At 39.6% G+C, this 23,237-nt stretch overlaps 1 protein-coding gene across 3 annotated transcripts; it reads left to right on the top strand.

Moving 5' to 3' along the window:
- The first annotated feature begins 823 nt into the window (after positions 1-823).
- LOC134646176 (tumor necrosis factor alpha-induced protein 2-like) lies at positions 824-23,212 on the top strand. 3 transcript variants are annotated; one of them, XM_063499927.1, is made up of 16 exons: positions 824-1,050; positions 1,729-1,924; positions 4,689-4,766; positions 6,678-6,791; positions 10,094-10,207; positions 11,335-11,409; positions 11,670-12,303; positions 12,562-12,673; positions 12,888-13,010; positions 13,923-14,017; positions 14,127-14,219; positions 14,322-14,445; positions 14,547-14,666; positions 14,790-14,945; positions 15,587-15,708; positions 23,094-23,212. In XM_063499927.1, the coding sequence occupies exons 2-16, from the start codon at positions 1,750-1,752 to the stop codon at positions 23,098-23,100; spliced, it is 2,142 nt and encodes a 713-aa protein (XP_063355997.1). In that variant the 5' UTR covers positions 824-1,050; positions 1,729-1,749; the 3' UTR covers positions 23,101-23,212. The 3 variants fall into 3 exon arrangements, with proteins under 3 accessions (XP_063355997.1, XP_063355996.1, XP_063355998.1); XM_063499926.1 differs by lacking the exon at positions 23,094-23,212 and adding an exon at positions 17,896-20,410; XM_063499928.1 differs by lacking the exons at positions 824-1,050; positions 1,729-1,924; positions 4,689-4,766; positions 23,094-23,212 and adding exons at positions 5,430-5,482; positions 17,896-20,411.
- Positions 23,213-23,237: the final 25 nt, after the last annotated feature.

Here is a 23,237-nt window from a genome sequence, read left to right as displayed (position 1 = left end):
TGCTAGACCCACCCATGCACACGTAGCTGTCAGCTACTTAGAAAAGGATCCTGGTGTTATTTGTCTGTCAGAAACAGTTCATAACTCCCCTTCAACTCATTCATGTCACCTAAAAGGTAAACCTGTTTCTCCATCACCTGTTCAGCTCTGATGATTCAGTAAGGACATCTCCTGGTTTCATCTTCATGTTTCCCTCTCACCAGATATACAAACCGACCAGCAAATTTTACGGCTGTGGCTCCAGCAAAAATCAGCTGATACTAGAAAAGAATATTAAATAAATTCTAACAACAGCTTATAAAGCTTAAACGTCGACATCCGCTGGTTTCCTCTTTCTGGCGCAAAGTGGGCGATAAACAAACAAGAGAGACTGGACTTGCCACAGAAAAGCCGATCAGCTGATCATTGATCAGGAGAGGGAGGGGGAGAGAATGAGAGAAGAAGAGACAGCTGACAGCGTAAAGACGCAGAATAAATTCAGCTTTTTTTTTACCGTCTAGCTGAAGTACGGGACAAATCGCGTTCCTTTTCACCTCAATACCATTTTCTTCTCTTTGTCTGTAATAAGATAGCTTTCAGAGCGTTGCCCAAGCAAGGGGGAGGGTCTAGCCCATGTCGATCAAGACCAATTGGCCAATCCACCACCTTTCATTTTTTTTATAGCGTTCCAAAAAAAACAAAAATGAAAACATCGGCCAGAAAAAACGAAAAATCTAGCTGTGCGTTTGACCATGAAACGAGATGCGACATTCACAAAACAATCATGTAAGGTTCTCTGGCTCTAGAATAGACTCTAGGCAGCTTAGACTGGATGACGGGAAGCTGGGAAATTTCTGGGAAAGTGACACGCTTGCTTTCCCCCCTCGTTTGTGCGCCTGCTCTGTAAACGCTTGCTCTTACATGGCTTTCTCAGAGAAAGTAACGTTGCCCATTGTAAATGCGCCCCCATCGCGCGCCCCGGTCACACCCTCTTGCCAACCCTCAACTAAACCGAACGCAGGTGAAGCGGGAAGAAACTGTGGAAGTTCTGTCATTTGTGCGAAACCGGAGGTAAGTACACCTTTTTCTCTTTACTGTAACTAGATACGGTTTGCATACACGGACTGAATATCAATCTTGAAAATAAAACTGCGAGAGAAATCACTCTGCTGTCTCTCTCTCTACACACACACATACACAAACACGCACACGCATTGCTGTTCAGCGACATCTAATTTCTTATCTCAGCACGTTGTGCAGCATGTCCTTGAAATATTTAGTAAACCGGACAAATTGAAGTTTTGCGAGGCCTAAAAACGATCAACAGCAGATAAACAATATATTTAAAGTCCAGGACCTGAGAGATGAGAGGAAATGTTCCCAAATTACAAAAAACACGTTGTTCTCTGTTTTTGTACTCTATCCGATATAAAATGTTATCTGTAATATAGTTTTAGGATGATCCTGGTGAAAGCCACAATGAATTGGTTCTGTATACAGTACTTATACAGGTTTTATTATGTAAGATCTTATTCACTTAATTATTATTAAAATCCAGAGATGGGAAGTAACAAAATACAAATACTTCATTACTTTATTTGAGTATTTATTACTTTTTACATTTAGTGCCTACATTTTTACATGAACATCTGTGCTCCTGCTCTCCTCCTTACATTTTCCAAACAGACTGGTTACTTAAAATTTAACATACTTTGTCTTTAAACATTTCTTTTGTATTCTTTCTCACAGTTGGGTAGATAATGAAATAAAATGTCACAAATGATGGACAAGTCCACTGAGAACCCCAGCAATGACACGGTGTCCACCAAGAGCAACAAATCCATCAAGAGCGATGAGAAGACGTCGACTGATGGTGTCATAAATTTGGGCATGATGGGGAAGTTTAAAAGGAGCCTCCGGCTTCCAACACAACCTCCGTCACCCAGTGAGTACCGTTGGGGTCTTTATAAAATCTGCTTTCAAATGTAAGCACTGATGGCAAGCTAGCCATCAGTGCTTACATTTGATATGTCTTCTATGTTCTATGCCTAAAATCTTCATTTACAGTATGAGTGTTTCCCAGCTTTTTGAGAGTCAGGGTTGCATATATTTCCCTAGAGGACCTGCATGAAAGCCTGTGTGAAGTCATTCCTCTGAGATGTGGGTTCTATTGTACACACAGTATGTGCAGGTGGAAGGAGAAGTTGTGTGGGAAAAGTGCAGAAAGAGCAAAAGAAGAAATCTATCAAGCTGACAGAAGGCAGGCACCATTACATTTAGAAACTGTAGGTGCAGAAATGTGTCCCCCCTGTCCAAGACATTAACAGTGATGTTTGATTATAGGAGACATGCATTCACAAAGCTCCACCACGGCAGCTCACTCTGTTTACTTTTAAGAGAACAGTATTGCAATTTGTATATATTTATTTAGTTTTCTTTTGTTCTTTTTAAATATCCTACAAGAAATTTGTAATGCAGTAAAAATCAGATGAAGATAGCAATGACAGATTTACTTTGACACAAACATTATGTAGGAGCAGGTAATGGATAAGAGATATTGATTTGTAAATAATTGAACATGATTAACTTGAGCGAATTATATAATATTATACTACAGTATATTTCTAAATAAGACTGGGTATTGTCACTGATTTCTGCAAATGCAAGTTTATGACCATTTGTCTTGGTTATGTACTGTCAAAACCTTCTAAACCTTGTAAATTAAAAATGTTTCCAAATTATGAACAGATCCTAAAGTAGTTACTTTGTATTCATCCTGGTGCTATGACATACACAAAGTGAACTAACTTTTTTTTTTCTCGACAATTAAAAATTCAGGGTAAACTCTCTAGGTATAAAAATAAAGCTGACAATTGTGAGACTAGCAGAAATTCTCTTTCTTGAACTTTCTTGATGGAGGTCATTTTTGGGGGGGGAAAAGCATCAAACTGCACTGTACACCGCTTTAGACCGGTGCATAATAAGCAAGGCAATGAGGCAGAAAATAGAGATTTCTGGTGGGAAATTGGTCTCAAAGTACACTGAGAAAGAGCCACGCTTTGTTTTACATCTCGTTGCTGAATCTGTTTGCCTGCTCTTTAACTGTTTGGAGTTTTATCTGTTTTGTGGTTGTTGAAATCCATATTTAAAAAACAGTTTCAGGATTTAATGTATTAATATCAGATTATTTAAATTAAAATCGATTTGAATTTGGAAATTGTTTTTTTTAAACCCACCCGTATTTCTAATTAACTAGCAGCTCATTCTCTTTCTATTGATGAAACTTTCTTTAAAGATATAATGCATTTTAGGATTAACTTGAAAAACATGATATTTGTATGCAAACTGAGATGTCATATTTACCTTGCCCATATATATCATCCTCTATATACCTTTATGTTGTCAGTACAAACACTGGCAGTAAGAAACAATGAACACAAGACTAAAAATCATAGTTAAAGGTAAATTTTAATGAATAGTTAACATGACCTCGGTCTACAGTTTCAGAATTCATCCAAAACTTTTAAAGCTACTATGTTTTCAAACAGAATTACGTGCATACATGCACACAAACACTATCAAAGACATAATCTTCTAGGCCGAGGTAGAAAAATCAAACAAAACACAAAAAGACTGATAAACTTGTTGGAACATGTCCGTTTGCTAAATGAAGGAATGCCTGGGTCATACATAAGCAGACAAGCATTCCTCTGGTGCTGGTAAACATACAAAAAAACTCACCTCAGACTTTAAATACAAAAAAATGGAAGATGTAAGCACATTGCTCTTTATCACAGAAATTAATGTCTATCATATTCCATAAAAATGTGATTTTTCCCCCCTCATTAATAGCAAATTACCATCTTCCTATTTTTGTGTAGCCTTTAGAATAAATAAGCAGCAAAAACCATTGTCCAATTCTGTTTGCAGTGGAGCATGTCAAAATTTATGTTACTGTGAGACTTTTCAGTATTCTACAGTCAAATGTGAAACCATCTTTTGGCCCAAAGTGGGTCATGCAATAGGACAATGATCTCATGCACTGCAGCAAATCTACAACAGAATGGCGATAAGAATCAATGACTTGAATTATCCCAGAAAAAGTCCAGAGCCTGAATCCTGTGGCAGGACCTGTAGAGAGCATCATTGTAAAGAAGACTGGGGCAAAATTCCTCCACAGTGATGGGGGACTGATAATGTCATACAGGAAAAGCACCAAATCAAAACAACTCCATTTAAGACACATCATACTGGAACGTAAACACACTACAGCAAAATTTTACCCAGTGTTTAATTTCAGATGCTACGCTCTCAGCCTCTATCAAAGATACAGTTATACATTTCAGTTGTACACATTAGGTAATTTACCACAAGTCATTAACTCGAAATCATCATCTGGTCAGAAATGAGGTCAGACTGTTTTTCAAGATTCTGCCGATCAGTTTCACTTTTAGGTGCTGGCACTGTGCTGTACCAGCCTGTTTTGTTTCCAACATGACTTAAATTTGCGTTCTTCAGTTTGCATAATACAAAGCAATGTCAAAGCCATGGACACACAAACACCCACATAAAGGAAAATAAACTTCAGAGTTAGTTTTGTATCCCTGTGACATGGCAAAGACAAATGTGTTTTTGAAACTTGGGACTAAACAGTCAGTTTAACAGAAAATCCAGCTTCTACTAATGTGCTCTTCTTCCCTCTCTGTTAGGTCTGAGTGCTGGTTCTGCATCCACCTCTCCAAAGAGCAACCAGAAAAAGTCCAGACCACTAACACGATCAAACACAGGTGAAATTTCTAAACTAACTTCTAACTAAATATGCAGAGATCCGTCCATCTATCTTCCTCTGCTTATTCGGGGCCGGGTCGTGGGGGCAACAGCCTTAGCAGAGAAGCCCAGACCTCCCTCTCTCCAGCCACCTCCTCTTGCTTGTCCGGGAGAACACCAAGGTGTTCTCAGGCCAGCCGAGAGATAAAGGGGTCTCCTCCCGGTCTGACATGCCCGGAACACCTCACCCAGGAGGTGCCCAGGAGGCATCCTTGTCAGATGCCCAAACCACCTTAACTGGCTCCTTTTGATGTGGAGGAGCAGCGACTTTACTCTGAGCGCCTCCTGGATGGCTGAATGCCTTACCCTATCTCTAAGGGAGAGGCCAGCCATCCTGTGGAGAAAGCTCATTTGTATCTGTGATATTGTACTTTCGGTGACTACTCAAAACTGTTGACTGTAAGTGAGGGTGGGGGCGAAGATAAATTGAAAGCTTCACTTTTTACACTCAGTTTTCTCTTCACCACGACAGACTGGTACAGCATTTGCATCACTGCAGCCTCAGCACCAATCTGTCTGCCGATCTCCCACTCCCCTCACTCAGCACCCTGGCATATACTTTCCCGGGAAGGCTGAGGAGTGTGATCCCTACAGTTGGAGCACACCCTCCAGTACCCCTCTTTGAAGGACCCAGCCCCTGCTGTCTCCTTGGAAATCTGTCGAAGCTCCGTCAGAGGTGGGAGTTGAAAATCTTGCAGATGGGGGCCTCTTCCAGGTATTCCCAGCTCTCCCTCACTATCCTTGCCCGCCTCCTAATCCATCTCATAGCCAGGATGGTATCAGTGGACAACTCAACTGGACACTCACCTGAGTGTCCAGAACGTATGGCTGCAGATCTGATGATACAATTACAAAATCAGCCTGTGCCTTGGGTGTCCTGGTGCCACGTGCATTTATGGACATCCTTATGTTCAAACATGGTGTTTGCTGTGGTTTGTGTTTTGTGGTTTGGCACAGATGTCCAGTAACAGAACACTGCTCGGGTTCAGATCTGGCAGGCTGTTCCTCCCAATCACGCCTTTCCAGGTGTCACTGTCATTGCCCACATGAGCTTTGAAGTCTCCCAGTAAGAGAACACAGCTGGAGCACCCTCATGCACCCTATTCATGAACTCCAGGAAGGCCTGGTACTTTTAACTGTCATTTGGAACACCCTGGCTCCAGAGCGGAGCCCCGGTAACCCTATGCTGGGAATCCATGCTATACCCTGGATCTTCTTCTTATATGGGTTTTTGAATTTCTCTTTGTCTGGTGCCTCACCCAAGACCAATTTGCCATGTGAGACTCTACCATGGGACAAAAGCCCCCCAACGTTATAGCCCTGTGATCTCTGGAACACACAAACCCCTCCACCAGAGTAGCAATTGATAGGGGGGAACTCAATGGGCACTAATCTGCTGCTGGAAAGTCACCACTCCTGCTTCAAGAGCTGCTCAAGGCTCAGGAATTAGCTCTTTGTTATTAAATGCCTGTATTCATTTATATGTGACACTTTGGACTTGATGTACAACTAAATGTACATCATTAATTCATGGATTGTTACCCCTGTCCTTACTATAAAAACTCCTAAAAATCACCATTATCAGCTTTCATATTTAAGATCATGCAGTCATGAAAAAACAAACCAAAGCAGCTAAGATCTGCACACTTGCAAATGATTTTTTCTCTGTAAAACGTTTATTAAAATGTTCTCTGTAATCCCCTGGTCATTATAGTGGACAAGAAAACAACAATAATTTTTTGACACTGAGTTCAGAACAAAAAGCACTGCTAATTTTTGTTTGTTGAAAGTGGAGAAAACAAAAGACCAGAAATTAATGCCTCCAGTCTGTCATTAAAACTACATTAAATTGTGTGCTTTTCTTTTTTTAGAACCCATTATCCCAAAGTTTGATAATACATTTAATAGACTGAGAGAATCAATTCGTTGGAGACAGAAAAAGGAAGTGGATACACTCCCCTCTGAAGACTTGAAGGAAGAAAAAGGTGGGAAGTACAAATACTTTTTACTGTACCTATTATTTTATTTTCAGCTATCTGTGCTTTATTTAAGTATTCCTTTTAACTTTTTTACTTTAAATGATTAACTTTAATACTAGAGCAATGATCCTACATACCGGCAATATTTAAATATTAAACTTCTACAAACATTTTTTAGTATTTACATTAACATAGTCTATGTTGACTAAAGTTTGAAAAGTTATGAAAAAAGTATGTGGACATTAACTTTCTCATGCTAAACCATGGGCACTAATCTGCTGCTGGAAAAGCCTCCACTCTTGATTCTAGGCTTTCCATCAGATAGTTAGGTCCGGCTACAAACTGCATTTGCCATCCGTTGCCATGCCGTCTGGGTGCAGGTACAAGTGTATTATTGAGGTCCACAGGTGGTGTTAAGTAATAAGACCTAGTTGCTTCTACTCATTCCAAAGATGTTGTGGTCAGGTCTCTGTACATGCTAGCCAGGTCGTTTTGTCAAGAGCTGCTCCAGGCTCAGGAATAAACCTTTTAAATCAAATAACAGAGTTAGCAGACCTGATTGAGTGAGGAAGGCTGTTCCACAGTTTGGGTGCAACAACCTCAAAAGCACAATCACTTCTGGTTTTATAATCAAAGTGAGGGACAGATAGAAGACCCTGGTTAGTGGATCGGAAAGGCCACCTGCAGTGATAAGGTTTCAGAAGCTCTGCTGTATAAGCAATGGCCTAACCATATAGAGTGTTATGTGTTAGTAACAGAATTTTGCAATATTCCTGAGGTCAAGGAAACAAGTTTAGGTGAGCTTTGAGACGTGAGTTTCAAAATTCAGGTGTTGGTCAAAAATTATACCAAGGTTTTTAGTTTTAGAAGTCATTAGTGAAGGGGCCGATGTACTGACTCATCTCCTTAGAGAAACTGCCGGGGCCAAGTACTAGAACCTCAGTTTTACTGAAACTGAGATGAAGTAAATTTGACTACATCCAATTAGTAATGGCAGAGAAGCAGTCACTGAGGGAGGAAAGGCTGTTAAGGTTGTTGAGTTTGACATAAAAGTAAACTGTGTCATCTGCATAGCAATGGTATGAAACTCTATTAAAATGATTATGTCGATCGCTCAGGGGTGACATATATAAAGAAAACTGGTGCAAGGACTGAGACTTGGGGTGCAGATGAGGACATACGCTGATTCATACAAATTCTGAAGTATCTGTTGGATAAGTATGAAGAAACCATTTGAAAGCAGTACCAGTAATGCCAACTCTGTCTAGTCTGTTAATAAGAGAAGTATTAATACTATTAAAGGCTGCAGATAAGTCAACCAGGAGTAAAATCAAATGTTGAGCAAGTAAAGCTGCTGTCTGTGAAGGTTCTCAGTTATCCAGGTCATCATAGTCTAAGGAGCTTGGAAAGAAAAGCGTCTGGACTTCTTTAAGTTGAAGACGTTTCACTTCTCATCCGAGAAGCTTCTTCAGTTCTGGGGTCAAATGGTGGAGAGTCCCAGATTTAAGCCCTGTGGGAGGAACCCACCGAGAGGGACAATGGTCCCCCTAATGATCCTCTACCTAATCACATGAGCCAAGGTGTGTAGATGGGTGTAGGTCACAGTCAGCCAAGGAAATCACCCTATCATGTGATTTCCTGAGGTCAAATGACCCAGGATGTGAGTGGGCGTTAAGGCGTCTGGAAAGGGATCTCAGGGGGAAAGTGTACATGTAAAGGAAGCTCTTAAAAAATGCAGTTATCCTAATTGGGCTTTCACAAGTCAGCAAAGATGCACAGAAAAGAAGATCAGACACCAACTAGGGAGGATCTGAAAGACAAACGAAACAACATTGTTGTAGCCGGTGTATCGGAAAAACTCAGGAGAGTCTTCTCCAAGCACAACATCCCAGTGTACTTCAGGCCCAGCAACACACTTAGACAAAAACTGGTTCATCCCAAAGACAAAACTCCTAAACACAAACTTAACAACGTGGTGTGTATGCTGTACAGTGTAGCGAGGAATGCCCAGACCTCTACACTGGAGAGACCAAACAGCCACTTCATAAATGCATGGCACAACATAGAAGAGCCACCTCCACGGGACAAGACTCAGCTGTGCATCTGCATCTAAAGGACAAAGGTCACTCTTTCGAGGATGCCAATGTTCACATTTTGGACAGAGAGAACAGATGGTTTGAAAGAAGAGTGAAAGAAGCCATCTATGTCCACTGTGAACGACCATCTTTGAACATAGGCAGTGGCTTACGACACCAACTGTCTGCCATCTATAATCCAGTTTTGAGATCCCTTCCCAGACGCCTTAACGCCCACTCACATCCTGGGCCATCTGACCTCAGGAAATCACATGATAGGGTGGGGCCAGGTTTCACAATGAGCTCACCCGAAACCCTGAGTGATTGTGACCTACACCCGTCTTCACATCTTGCTCGTGTGATTAGTTAGAGGATCATTAGGAGAGGGGGGATACTCCCACAGGGCTTAAATCTGGAACTCTCCACCATTTGACCCTAGAACTGAAGAAGCTTCTCCGATGAGAGGTGAAAAGTCTTTAAGCAACTTAAAGAAGTCCAGATGCTTTTCTTTCCAAGCTCCTTAGACTAAGTAAAGCTGCTATTTGTATTTAGTAGTGTAACATTAACATTTATTAGTGAACATTTATTAGTGATTATGTTGCCCCCTCATTTTCTTGTGAAGCTGAAAAATAAAATAAGGAAAAATATTCATCACAGTTTCCTGAATCCTGATCTGATGCCTTCAAATAAAATTTTTAACCTGGTCAATAATCCATGCTTTAAAAAATATATTTAATGTATGCAAAATGGCTGGAATCTAGAATATTTCCAGGATGTAATTGATAACTTAACCATGCACTGTAAAAATGAAACCACGTAAATGCCAATATTCATTTATATGTGACACTTTGGAATTACAGTTTTTTGATGGCTGGACAACCAGTATATTAACAACTAAATGTATCTCATTAATTCATGGATTGTTACCCCTGACCTTACTATAAAAACTCCAAATAACTGTTAAAAAGCCCTATTATCAGATTTCATATTTACGATCATGCAGTCATGAAAGAACAAACCAAAGTGGCTAAAATCTGCACAGGATTTTTTCTCGGTAAAATGTTTAATAAAATGTTCTCTGCAGTGGTCATTATAGTGGACAAAAAAACAACAATAATTTTTTGGGCACTGAGTTCATAACAAAAAGCACTGCTGATGTTTGTCTGTGGAAAGGGGAGAAAACCTGCAGTCTGTTATTCAAACTACATTAAAATGTTTGCTTTTCTTTTTTAGAACCCCGTATGCCAAAGTTTGATAAAAGATTAAAGAGAATGAGCGAATCTTTTCTATGGAGATGGAAAAGGGAAGTGGATACACTCCCCTCTGAAGACTTGAAGGAAGAAAAATGTGGGAAGTACAAATGTTTTTTATTTTTGATTTGTTATTTGTTGAACTCCATTTTAATATAGTTGAAATAAGTTTCATTATAATCATTTTTCTTATTTTCTTATTATTAATTATTATTATGTGCATATAGTACATGTGCAGCATTCATTTCACTCATTAGTAAGATTTGTTTAAATGTTTAGTAATAAATATCGAACATTTTTTGATCAGTTTATTTTGTTTTCCAACAAAACTTATTCAGGAACATTGGACATGTATTCAAATCGTTATAAAGGTCAGAGGTCCAAAGTTGCAGTAGGAAACATGTTATAAATACAAGTGTTTTCCACAGTAAAATTGTGAAACAAAAAAATAATAATGGCTATAAACACTTCTTCTGACCTGTTTCATCTTTAGGGGTGAAAACTTGAGAAAGTATCAAAGCAGTTTAACAGAGCCTGGGCGATTCATCTATTAAATAGTACTGATAATTAAAAACGATTTTTCTTTGTTTTTGTTCACCAGTGAAACCTACATTTTAGGAATACCTTGAAATGCAAGCCTTTTGTGAAGCCACTCAGCAACTGATAGACAGGGAGAAACATCTGTTTTGGGAGACAGCTGAGGCTAACAAGGAAGCAGTAGAAAAGCTTGCTGCAGAGCTCACTCCTGTTCCCCTTATTACTCCTCTGAATATCTAAGCCCTGTGTTTTTCTTTGCCCTTTGTCACATCGTACCTCCTCATGTGTGTACATCTCCCTGTGTTTCTAGTTTCAGTGTAGCTCCTCATTTGTAGTTTCTTGGTGTAAGTTTTCTTTTCCCAGTGTTTTTGTTACTAGTTTCCATTTTTTTAAAATTTTGTTGTTTTTTGTGAGTTTACGCTTTTAACAATTTCCCCAGCAATAAAACTGCCTCCTTTAGTTCATCCTTCATGTTTGAGTTCTGCACTTGGGTCCACCTCCTTCATGCCTGCCACAGCTACACATGACAATAATGGGCAAAAAGACAACATCTTTTTTTGGCACTGAGTTCACAACAAAAAGCACTGCTGATGCTTGTCTGTGGAACGTGGAGAAAACAAAAGACCAGAACTCATGTCTGCAGTCTGTTATTCAAACTTCATTAAACTTTGCGCTTTTTTGTTTCAGATCCCAATAATACTGTTAAGAGAGAGTTTTCTTTTAGACAGAAAGGACACGAGGATAGACGCTCCTCGGTGGAAGGTGGGAAGTACAAATATTTTTTTATTTGTTGAATCCCATGTTAATATCCTTGGCATAAGTTGAATTACAGTTATTTTCATGATATTTAATTATGTGTATATAGTACATGTGCAGCATTCATTTCACTGTTTAGGAAGATTTGTTTAGATGTTTAGTGATAAATATCAAGAGAACCCCAGAGAGCCTGGGTGATTCATCTATAAAATAGTACTGATAATCTAAAAGAAATTCAAAGATTTGTCTTTCTTTTTGTCCACCAGTGAAACCTACGTTTGAGGAATTCCTTGAAATGCAAGCCTTTTGTGAGGCCACTCAGCAACTGATAGACAGGGAGAAACATCTGTTTTGGGAGACAGCTGAGGCTAACAAGGAAGCAGTAGAAAAGCTTGCTGCAGACCATAAAGCTCTTGCAGAGCGTGTATGGCAGATTCTGCAGCAGAGTCTTTCTCTCAGCAGTGAGGAAGCATCAGTGTCTGCTTTGACATCTGCAGTGAAAGCCATCAACCTTGAGGAAGAGCAGGACCAGCTGTGGAGACAAAGATGCCGGACGCCACCAGCCTGGAGGCCCAAGAAGTGGAAGGAGCACCATGACAAAGTGCTTCATGAATTAGTGAAAGGGCGTATGGATAACCAATCGAGCCCCACTGGTGACCAGATGAACCAGTCCTCGATCCAGGCAGACATCCAGTCCATGGGCAGGCAGCTGAAGGAGGACCTGCAGTGGGTGGTGGAGGAGGTGAAGAACTGCTACCCACCAGAGATGGACATCTGTAACTTTTATGCAAGACAGTACCATCAAACTTTCAGCGCAAGACTCAAAAAGATTGCAGACTTTGTTCTGGATGACAAGGACTGCAGCTTCCTCCTGCGATGGGTGAAGGAGTTTTATCCAGGGTAAGCCACCAGTTCAATTATTGTTTGAAGTAGCATCTTTCTGTGCCTAAACATGATGACGTCTGTCAGTGTGAGGTCCTTCATTGTTTTTAGAAGAGTAAAATACCTGAACAATTACAGATAGATAGTGAATAATAATACAAATGTAACGGCTAATTTCTTGTTTTCTTAATGTGCTAAGTAAAATGACATTTTTGTAGACTAAACACAACTTGGGGTGTTTATAGAAACTCATGTGTTATCTGCTCTGTGTACCAGAATCCTTGAAAAACCTGAGCTGGCCAATAATATCAATACTGAAGCGCTGGGAAACCTGCTTCCTGATGAGTTACTGAAACCTCTGGAGGAGGAGTACCTCAGCAAACAACAGGTAACACAGTGGATCTAAGGCGTGTATCCAGTTAATCAGTATGGTCATTGCAGGGCTTAAAGTGAGATGTGCAAGTCCAGCATCAAAGAGTTGCTGGTTTTGACGGATATTTTTTTAGACATAATATTGTAGATGTAATTATTACTGTCAGTAATTAAATCTTTACACATGAAAGCAGTTTAAAAGTGACAGCTGTGTGTTGTTGTGTGCTTAGAGCGACCTGATGATTTTTATTGGCCGAGTATTGGATGAAGCAAAGAAAGAGTGGGATCAAGGAAAGGAGCCGACAAGAGATGATGGTTGCTACGCCAGTCCCGTGGCCTATGATGTCATCCAGGTAGAGTTGCTGCAACAACATAATATTAAAGAGGCTGAAATTGATGCTTTTATAAAAAGGTGTTAATATAAAGTGAAAGGTGTCACTTGCGGTGGCCAACTTCAAGGATTCTTATAGTGAGTCATGCGTTTGTTGACTTGTAATTGTTGACTATAGTGACTGACCTGACACACTGCATCATGTTGAGGAGTGTTTATTGCAAATCATTTGCTTGTTGACAGGTACGGCACCCACTCCACCTGCTTTCCTGCTGGTCTCCAGCTCACACACCTCTCATCTTAGGTCTCTGGCTTCATTATTTACAAAGAGAGAAACCTCATTAGTTAAATCCCTGACACCTCAAGGGGGGTCCCTCCATCCCCCTTGATCTCACTGCTCCACTCCTCCCCTGCAGTTGAGCCAGGGACCTCACCACCACCACATTGACCATTGTGAGAGGCTTTGGATATATTGCTATATCAGAACTGTGCAATAAAATTGTTGTGGTGAAGTAATGACATAGCATTGTTTTGATTATAGGAGAACAAAATGTGCAAAATGACATTACTCTGTTATCCACTTTAGAACTTTCCAAAGAAGTGCAGACAAATATTTTCCAGCCTACTTCACATAATAACCAAACTGAAAAAGACTTTGAGAAACTTTGAGAAAAAGATTTACAAACAAGGAAGACAATTATTTTTGTTTTGGTCATTTATAGAAGCTCATTTACTGTTAGATCAGAGTCACAGTTTCAAACCCTCCCATGGTTCTGTAGCTTAATCACTTGGGTTAGTCACTAACATTGTAAAGCACTGGGTTTGGTTCCTGGTGTTAGTTTAACTGGATCTGAAAATGATGGAAGTGCATTGCTGTGTAAAGTGCTTTGAGTACTTAAAATTGCCACTGATTTGTCCATCCATTTGTCTTCAGTTTATCAACGGCATCGTGACATCAGCACATATAACTGTAAGAGACCTGCACAAGGCCCAGAAAATAACATCCAACCTGACAGACTTCATGCAGAGGTAACAAGGCTTCATAAGGCTGTCTTTTAAATATTTAAAAATACATTTTAGTTTTATTTTTGTTAATATCAAGACTATAAAAGTGAAAACTGTTCTTAATCTTCTACAGGTATCAAAATTTTCATGAAGACATCATTAAGCAAAACAAACCGCACAGCAAAGCTTTCATAAAGGCAAACCTCAGCTGTGTCAAACAGTTCAGGTATGTTTCTGATCCAGTTAGATGGAAATTCTGATTTTAACTTCTTCATAACAGGCGAATACGTCACTGTGAGCTAATGTGTCCTGTGTGGTCTGTCTAAAGGGACCTTCTTGTGAAGAGTGATCTGTTCCCAGAGGATGTGCGGGAAAACTGTTTGCAGGTCCTGACTGAGATGAAACAGTCTGCCCACACTTATTTATTAACTCCTGTGCACAAGATCCTCAAAGTAAGTTCTTTACAACTGCAGATATCAGTAATGCTCAAGATTAAATCCTAATATGTTTTAATCAAAGATTTTTAAAAATGTGTTATTTGCTCCTCACACAGCCACACTACAAGAAGGTGGGAACCAGTGACTGGCTGAAGAAGAACACGTTTGAGAAGCTGCTGAAAAGCACTGAAGAAGAGCTTCAAGAACTTCAGGGCTCGAGTCAGTCCTCTTACCAGGTAAAAGGAGGAAAGAAGGAAACTTTATAATGGATTGAATGGCCATTATTGCCTTCATTGTCAACTTTTTAGTAAAAGGATTATGATGCGCTCTGACTACTTATATACTTGGGCTAAATTCAGGAGCTGATTGGTCGGCTTCACCAGGAAGTGACAGAAGAATATGTCCAGAGGCTCCTGAAAGGAGAGGTCAAACTGAAGGACAGCAATCAGCAGCAGAAGGCTTACGAGATTGTGAAAGAAAATGCAGAGAAACTGCACGAGCTGTTTGCCAAAATGGTGAGACTTGATCTTTAATGCACACTTTAGCTGAGACATGAATAAAACCCAAAAGTGATCAGATTTCTGCTGAGCTGTGGAAAAAATAAGAATAAGATTCAGCTGCATTTCACATTTATTTGGTTTGGAAGTTTTGATTAAACGTTCTATAAAATTCAAAAAGGAAGTCAGAGGAGTTGGCTAAAATGTCAACCTCCAATGATATAGAAGAAATGGAATGGAAAACCTGACTCATTCCTTAAGAACAAAAGTATTGACTCATAGAAAATGATGGACCAAAAGTCAATATATAATTTAGATTATGATTGCCCTTGTCATAAAGATTTTTAAATGACAGATTTTTATCTGTAGCTCATAAATTAATATTTTATACAAACATTTTACATAGAGTAAAACATGGTAGAAATGAAGGAAAAACCCCCATTTAAGGACAACTGGACTGTAGTTACAAATGTATCAAAGATCTGACCATTGGTTGATGACTACGTGGTGCATAAATAAAGACATTATTCATGAAACTGAAAGAACGTATCAAATACATCATCGATCTTGGGAAACCCCAGTGTAATAACTCCAGCTATGTTGATTAGAGTTTTGGGAAACTTGCAGACTAAACTGACGTCACTGATTTGTCTTCACAGGGATCCAAAAAAGACTGGTTAAAGGAAATCCTGACCAACATTGCAGAAGTGCTAAAACTCCAAGATATTCCTGCCATACAGATGCAAATCGTTTCACTGGGATCTGCTTATCCCGACCTCAGGTAACTTTTGAATTGACTCAGAAATTATTTACTTTAATACAAAAACAACTGCACTTTTTATCGATAGGTGAGGAGGAATAGGAAGTAGACTGAGCCAAACATCTCAGTTGGTTTCAGATGTTTCTTCTCAGCATTCATGGAAATTAAAACGTGCTGGCATGAGAGAGCATTGTGTGTAGATGAAGTCAATAATGCTGTTAATTAGAGTGAAAAGAAAGATTTTCTTCCAAATGTGGCACAAGAAACCCAACTGTATAGACCTCTTATTTCTAACCTTAAAGGAAAAGGAGAAAGGGAATCAGGGGACATAAACACTGCTGTTGATAGCACTCACGTATAGACTGTTTGTGTGACTGAAAGTACCAACACCACAGAAGTGTGTGATTTTATGGGGAGTTATTTGGTAAAAGTAGTGGAAACCTGGAATTCATGTACATCTAGGCACATATCAGTGTCACCAATACGGGTTCCAATTACTGTTGTATTTAAAACAGAAATTGACACATTTTCCACCTTCACTTTTTTCAGTAGTTTAAATAGGTCTGGTGATGTGTTACTGACAGCTATTAGGAAGAATGTGTGTCAGGGGCAGGAAACTGGTTACACACAGAAAAAGACGTAACATGGCAATTAGAAACTAGTCAGGATGGGATCAGTGTCATCCATCCATCCATCCATCCAACCATCCATCTTCTTCTGCCTATCCTGGGCCGGGTCGCAGGGACAGCAGCCTAAGCAGAGAAGCCCAGACCTCCGTCTTCCCAGCCACTTCCTCCAGCTTGTCCGGGGGAACACCAAGGCGTTCCCAGGCCAATCGAGAGATATATTCTCTCCAGCGTGTCCTGGGTCTGCCCCGGGGCCTCCCCGGGGACATGTCTGGAACACCTCACCCAGGAGGGGCCCAGGGGACATCCTTATCAGATGCCCGAACCACCTCAACTGGCTCCTTTCGATATGGAGGAGCAGCGGCCGAACCTCTCACCCTATCTCTAAGGGAGAGGCCAGCCACCCTTCGGAGGAAGTTCATTTCCTCCACTTGTATCCGCGATCTCGTTCTTTAAGTCACTACCCACAATTCGGGACCGTAGGTGAAGGTGGGGATGTAGATCAACCGTTAAATTGAGAGCTTCGCTTTTACACTCAGCTCTCTCTGCACCGCGACAGACCAGTGCAGCGTCTGCACCAATGCAGCCGCAGAACTAATCCATCTGTTGATCTCCCACTCCCTTCTCCCATCCCAGTATCTCAAGATCTCGAGATACTTAAACTCTTCCACTTGGGGCAGGAACTTGTCCCTGACGTGGAGTGGACACTCCCCCCTTTTCCAGCTGAGGACCATGGCCTCAGATTTGGAGGTGCTGATTCTTATTCCCACTGCTTTGCACTCGGCTGCGAACTGTTCCAGTGTGAGGGCATCACCTGATAAAGCCAACAGAACCACACCATCTGCGAAAAGCAGAGATGAGATTTTGAGACTACCCAGGGGAAATCCTTCCGCCACTTGGCTATGCTTAGAAATTCTGTCCATAAAAATTATGAACAGAATCATTGACAAAGGGCAGCCCTGGCAGAGCCATCACCCACCGACAACTAGTCCGATTTATTGCCAGCTATGCGGACCAAGCTCTTGCCACGGTTGTATAAGGGTCGAATGGCCCGTAGCAATGGGCCAAACACGCTATACTCCTGGAGTACCTCCCACAGGACACTCCGAGGGACACGGTCGAATGCCCTCTCCAAGTCCGCAAAATACATGTAGACTGGTTGGGCAAACTCCATTCACCCTTAAGTATCATTAAGAGGATAAAGAGCTGGTCCTGTATTCCACGATCAGGACGGAAACCGCATTGTTCCTCCTGTATCTGATGTTTGACGAATGGACGGACACCCCTTTCCAGCACCCTACCATTGACTTTCCCAGGGAGGCTGAGGAGTGTGATCCCCCTATAGTTGGAACACACCCTCCGTTCCCCTTTCTTAAAGATGGGAACCACCATCCCAGTGTGCCAATCCAGAAATACCGCCATTCCTCCCAATCACGCCCCTCCAGGTCTCATTTTCATTGCCCACATGAGCATTGAAGTCTCCCAGTTGGATAACAGAGTCCCCAGGCAATCATCATAAACATAATCATGAAATACATGATACACTTTTTTTTTAACCCTTTCTTCTTTGTGTCCCCAACAGTGAAAAACATGTTTCGGCTCTGCTCAAACTCAAAGCAAACCTCTCCAAAGCCGACAAGAAAACAATCAAAACCACAGTGCTGGACATACTGAAAGAAAGCCATACTAATGCTGAAACCCGGACGTTTTTCTCCAAAGTTGACGTGATGAGCCGTTCATTTGCTTTTCAGAGTATCACTGACTGAGAGTTGGGTTGCAGAGTGTATTATATTGTGTGATAGATAAGATGGAGTGAATGCTAGTGTTTTTAGTCTGTCTGTAAAGATGTACAAAGTGACTGCCATGGACATTTCTCCACGTATTTTTTCTTGTTGTCTGTTAGTGTTTTTCAAACTTTTTGTTGACTTAAGCAACAGTGAGTGTCAGCCTAAGTGTTTTTTTCTATTTAATTAATTATTATTTTGAAAGATCATGACTTATGTGGAAACACTTCCTCCTTGGACCTCAGACACTGTTATTCCATTTTCTACAGTCAAACTTTCTCCTTAATTCTTGTCTTAGAGGTGCAGGCTTCTCTCTTAAAACATCGTCACCACGTGCTCTGCTTCACTTGGAGGTAAACATAGTTTTGTACACAGAGAAATGGGGGTGAGGAAATGTGCATGTTGGTTCCAAATGCTTTTGATTTACTAGCATACGCACATTGTTGACATCAGAATAGTCTGGCATGCACGTTTCACAAATCTAACAGTAATTTTTCGTGTGAACTTGTTTATGTATTAGTAAATGAGGCCCAGTGTCTCCACCATGTTTCACAGATAATGTGGTAGTGAAATGGATCACAAGCTGTTTCTCTCCTTCTCCTGACTTTCTCTTCCCATGTTTCTTAAGTTACAAGTTACAAGTTAATCTTGGTTTCATCTTCTCAAAGATGGTTTTTCGAAACCTGTGCGAGGTGTTTTAGATGTTTTCTGGCAAATCTAATCTGACCTTCTTGTTCTTCAGTTTAACCTCATGTTTGCACCTTGTTGTAAACCCTGTATATTTACAGGGTTTACAACAAGGTGCATGAAATTTATTTCATGCATCACTTGACAGTAACACACTTACCTCTCCAAGAGGGAACTTGTTCCTGACTTGTCCAGATGTTGAGAAGGAGTTTTTCATAAGCAAAGAAAGAATTCTGTTATCATCCACTTTAGTTTTCTTCTTTGGTCTTTCAGACCTTTCAGTGTTGCTGAGCTGGTTGGAGCATTCATTCTTCTTATGAATAAGTCAGATTGTTGATTCGGCCGTTTCTAGTCAAGTTTTTGCTGTCTCAGATGGGTTTATTTTGATTTTTGAGTCTAATCACACCGCTTTCACTGGCATTAACATCTCTTTAGACCTCATGACTACATTCCAGTGAAATAATATAAACTCCAGATCTTTTATCTGCTTAAACTGTCATGGAAAAATCATGGAACAGACCTCACCTAATCATGAAAATACTTATCAATCAACTGTATAGTACAGGTAGCCTGCATTTAAACAAACTGTGTAAATTTGATTGAACTTAACCATCTTCATATGTAATTTATTTTTAATCAAATCATTTTGTAATTTTACAAAGAGTCAAACAGAGCATAAGCATGGTGTTACACTTTAATTTGCATTTAAGCACGAAAGAAGACATTTAAAGTCTTATGCAACATTTAGCGATATTTGCAAGTTCTTTCTTTGGTTAAAGAAAATACAAATTAATTGACTAAACACAAACTGAGTTAGCTTACATTTAAAACCAAGAAAATTTTCAACATTTGTTCATCGTAATACAACAACAAGTACTGTTGTTTTTATGCCATGGTGGACTCAGACACACATGCTTTACACCACAGCAACATTTATGACCCTGGATAATAATAAATCTACTGGAAGTGCAAGGCCAGCTGCTGAAATCACAGAAACCATGTGTTGTAACAAAATGGATAAATAATACTCTGAAGCGCTGGAACATTATTTCACATGTAACCTTTGGGTAAACAGTGAAGTTTTCATTTTGATATTATCCAATAGTTTTGTAAGAATAGAACAGAATAGAATAGAATAGAATAGAATAGAATAGAATACTACAATATAAGGTACTGCTTTTTAAAAGAAAATACACAACCACTGAAAGAAGCCAGAATTTCTGCAATAATTTATGTTTGTTTCTTGGTTTGTGCAAGTTAGTACTGAATAATTCTTTATTCTTGTATATGTACCAGAAGATAAATGGTAATATTTCGTTGACAGTAAAGTAACAAAACACACTGTTTAAAAATATTACCTTTGTCCTGTGATGTTTTACACACTATTGTTTGACATCAGAAAAAGAAAAATGACATATTTCACATATTTCAATGACATGTCAATCTCAAGGAAACCAGACATATAGCCGTCAAAGTCAATTCATTTCTCAGGTAAAAATATTTTAATGTGTATTATTATTATTGTTATTATCATTTATTTATTTTGTATTTAGTATAAGTGGCTTAAGCTGGGGTTTTTTTCAGTTTTTCTGATTGTAGCTAAGAAGATTTAAACATTGCTTTACTGAAATGCATATATGGTAATACCAATAAAAGGCCACTATATCCACTAAGCAATTGATTCGCTTTTTTTTTAACCCTACTCCACTCACTTTTAGTCACTTATTTCGACTGGAAATGTATTCTTTTCCTGAAGCAAATATCTGTAATGATGTGCATAAAAACAGCCCTTGGGAAAAAAAAAGCTCAAATATTCAACTTTTTTACTCAAATGGGTATGGACAAACACTCAACCAAATACAGCACACAACCCCCTCTAGTGGACATAAATGTCCTGATATCATGTCGGATTTGGTTTTATTACAACTTGTTTACATTTACCTGCCTCCCCAGTATATAAGTGGTAACCAGCCTGAGTCAGATATTTTCCTCTAATTTCTCCTATTGTTAAATATTGTACAGGCAGTTTTCCTTCTTTACATCTTTAAGAAGGTAGTAGAGAGGAAAAAAGTACAACTCATCTGTTGCAGGAGTTTTTCTATCTGTTATGATACCTATTGTTGTATATAATTCTTAAGCACCCAATGCAACACAGCCATAGGTGAGCTCAGATCCTTTTTAGGGGTCCCATTAAAAAAAAAAATCCTTAAATTTAATCACAGCACCCCTAAAAGTAACTATAGTAATAGTCAGCTGGCATATCGCCAGTTGCCAGAAAATGAGCTACTTTATTGTTTCAGTTTGTTAAAGATTTCTATTCCTATTCTGTTTAAACTGGGTTTCAGTCTTTATTAACAGCACAGCTCCAGTTCCAGGTGACAGTAAGTTAAAAGGTTGTTACCTGTCGATATCCAGCAGCAGCCTGTATTCAGTTTGAATACTGCTAGAAATTGGTATGGATCAATTTGTGCCTTATTACTTTCTAAATTCTGTTTCACTGTTACTTTTAACTTTTGGGTGATCGCACAAGGTCTGAGGGAGGAGGACACAGAGGGAGAGAGCAAAAGAAACAGGCGAGACATGTACAGCTGTAGCTTCTGTTTTGGCCACAGTTGTTAATGATAATTTTACATAACTAAGCAGTGTTTTATACTGATATCAAAAATGGATCCCCAACTGCTATTACAATAATGATCATCATAACACTAATGTGCAATAATCTTTTCTGGCATCGTTGTATTTTTACTGAGTTGTATATAGCACTTCTATTCTATTTTTATCTTATTGCATATTTTATTCTATTTTATTCTACTGTATATAGTATTTTATTTTATTCTATTCTGTACAGTTGTATACTGTATTTATTCTTATTTTATTTTATTCAAATTTTTGCTTCATAACTTTTGCACTGTCCACTTCCTGCTGTGACAAAACAAATTTCCCACGTGTGGGACTAATAAAGGTTATCTTATCTTATCTTATCAGATTATAGTATTATGCTTTTTGTAGTTGAATGCAGTGTTTGTGCTATTATCAATGGAACGAAGGTGTGAGGAGGATGGAGAGAGAGGGCAGAGTGATTGTAGAAAAGCAGGAAGAATCAGGTGAGTAAATGGGCAGACGGTGAGGTTAGCCGGAAATTTTTTACCAAATAAGTTGACATGCATTTCATGGATACTGTGTGCTTTCCAGCAGCACACTTAAAAATATCTGTGGTTTTTCTTAAGAATGTACTAGCTAATATGAATAGTAGTGTTTGATGGGATTCAAATCGCTGTATACATCGCCTAAACAAGATAGCTGAAACTGCATTGGTGTCACAGACTACAAATCTGCTCCCCACTCCTGGATTTAGGATAGATGATGATGCTCTGTGCTGAACCTGCAGAATGAAGGGAGGGTTTGTATGAATTAAAAAAAAACTCTCTTACCAGTTTGCTTCCTGGCAGTGGGATTTTCCACTTTGTTTATTGAATAATGCTACTTTAAGTGCTTAATGATTTGGTTGACCTCCATGTGGTTAAGAGACTGAAAAAATGCTGTGCTCTCCTCACAAAATGTTCTTTACTTTGGAAAACTCTGGTCAAAATGATTGAGACTGTGGATCAGGATTGATAACTAAAGTTTCCACCTTAAAGCTGTATATTTAAATCTGTGTAATTTATTATGAATTATTTTTAGACACTGCAACATGTCATCAGCTATTTAAGCTGTTTTTGAAGTTGACATTCTGTTGAAATTGCAAATGTGAAAATAGCTGACTACATTTGAAAGAAGTATATTCCATTTATATTAATTTTAGAGCACTAACCCTGGCATTGTGGCTGGGGGCTGAGGCCCTCTAAAGCTTCGTATCTAGATACGCCCCTGAACACAGCCAAAGGTTGTGCAAGAGAAATATTTAATGATGCGTCAGTTTGGGTCCTGAGTAAGTAAAGCTCCGTGGATAAGTGGCCCCAGTACACTGATGGGCAGGATTAAAGAATTGCCGTACGTGTTTAATGTTAAATGAAGTACAATTTAAATTCTGAGTCTTTTTCGTTGCTGCACTCTTACGTACAGAATGAGAGCTTGTTGCACCACTACAGGGTTTAAACTCTTAACCTTGAAACATGAGCTGATGGGGGCAACGCGGTTGTAGGCTTTTTGTGTGTGTTCGGGGGAAATCTTCCTGTAAACTGATCAGAGAGTTGGGAAAGGGAAAAAAAATGTCGGTCAGTGGTTTTAGCTTGTGCTGCGACCGACACTCCCACTGACTAAATGTCCGTTTAATCATTAACAAGAGGTCTCTCTGTGTGTTTTTTTTCAGTCCGTAAACCTGCTCACTGGAAGGTGATCTCTGGCTTGTCCTTGTGCCCAGAGAAGCTAGTTCGCCTGCTTCACCTTCTGCTTTTACCGCCGGCTTTTTGAAAACTTTCTCCTACAGAGACACAGCTGACGGTAAAGATTTCCT

This window comes from Pelmatolapia mariae, linkage group LG16_19 (assembly GCF_036321145.2).
Source record: "Pelmatolapia mariae isolate MD_Pm_ZW linkage group LG16_19, Pm_UMD_F_2, whole genome shotgun sequence".
NCBI classification, from domain to species: domain Eukaryota; kingdom Metazoa; phylum Chordata; class Actinopteri; order Cichliformes; family Cichlidae; genus Pelmatolapia; species Pelmatolapia mariae.
Note: the sequence above shows the minus strand (reverse complement) of the source record. Positions and strands in the feature narration are given on the sequence as shown.

Bases quoted from the DNA above. Each gene is read 5' to 3' on its own strand.
- LOC134646176 (XM_063499926.1), top strand. From the start codon at position 1,750: ATGTCACAAATGATGGACAAGTCCACTGAGAACCCCAGCAATGACACG. The intron at 12,304-12,561 runs GTAAGCCACCAG...TCTGTGTACCAG, and splicing joins GTGAAGGAGTTTTATCCAGG to AATCCTTGAAAAACCTGAGC. The intron at 15,709-17,895 runs GTAACTTTTGAA...TGTCCCCAACAG, and splicing joins TCTGCTTATCCCGACCTCAG to TGAAAAACATGTTTCGGCTC.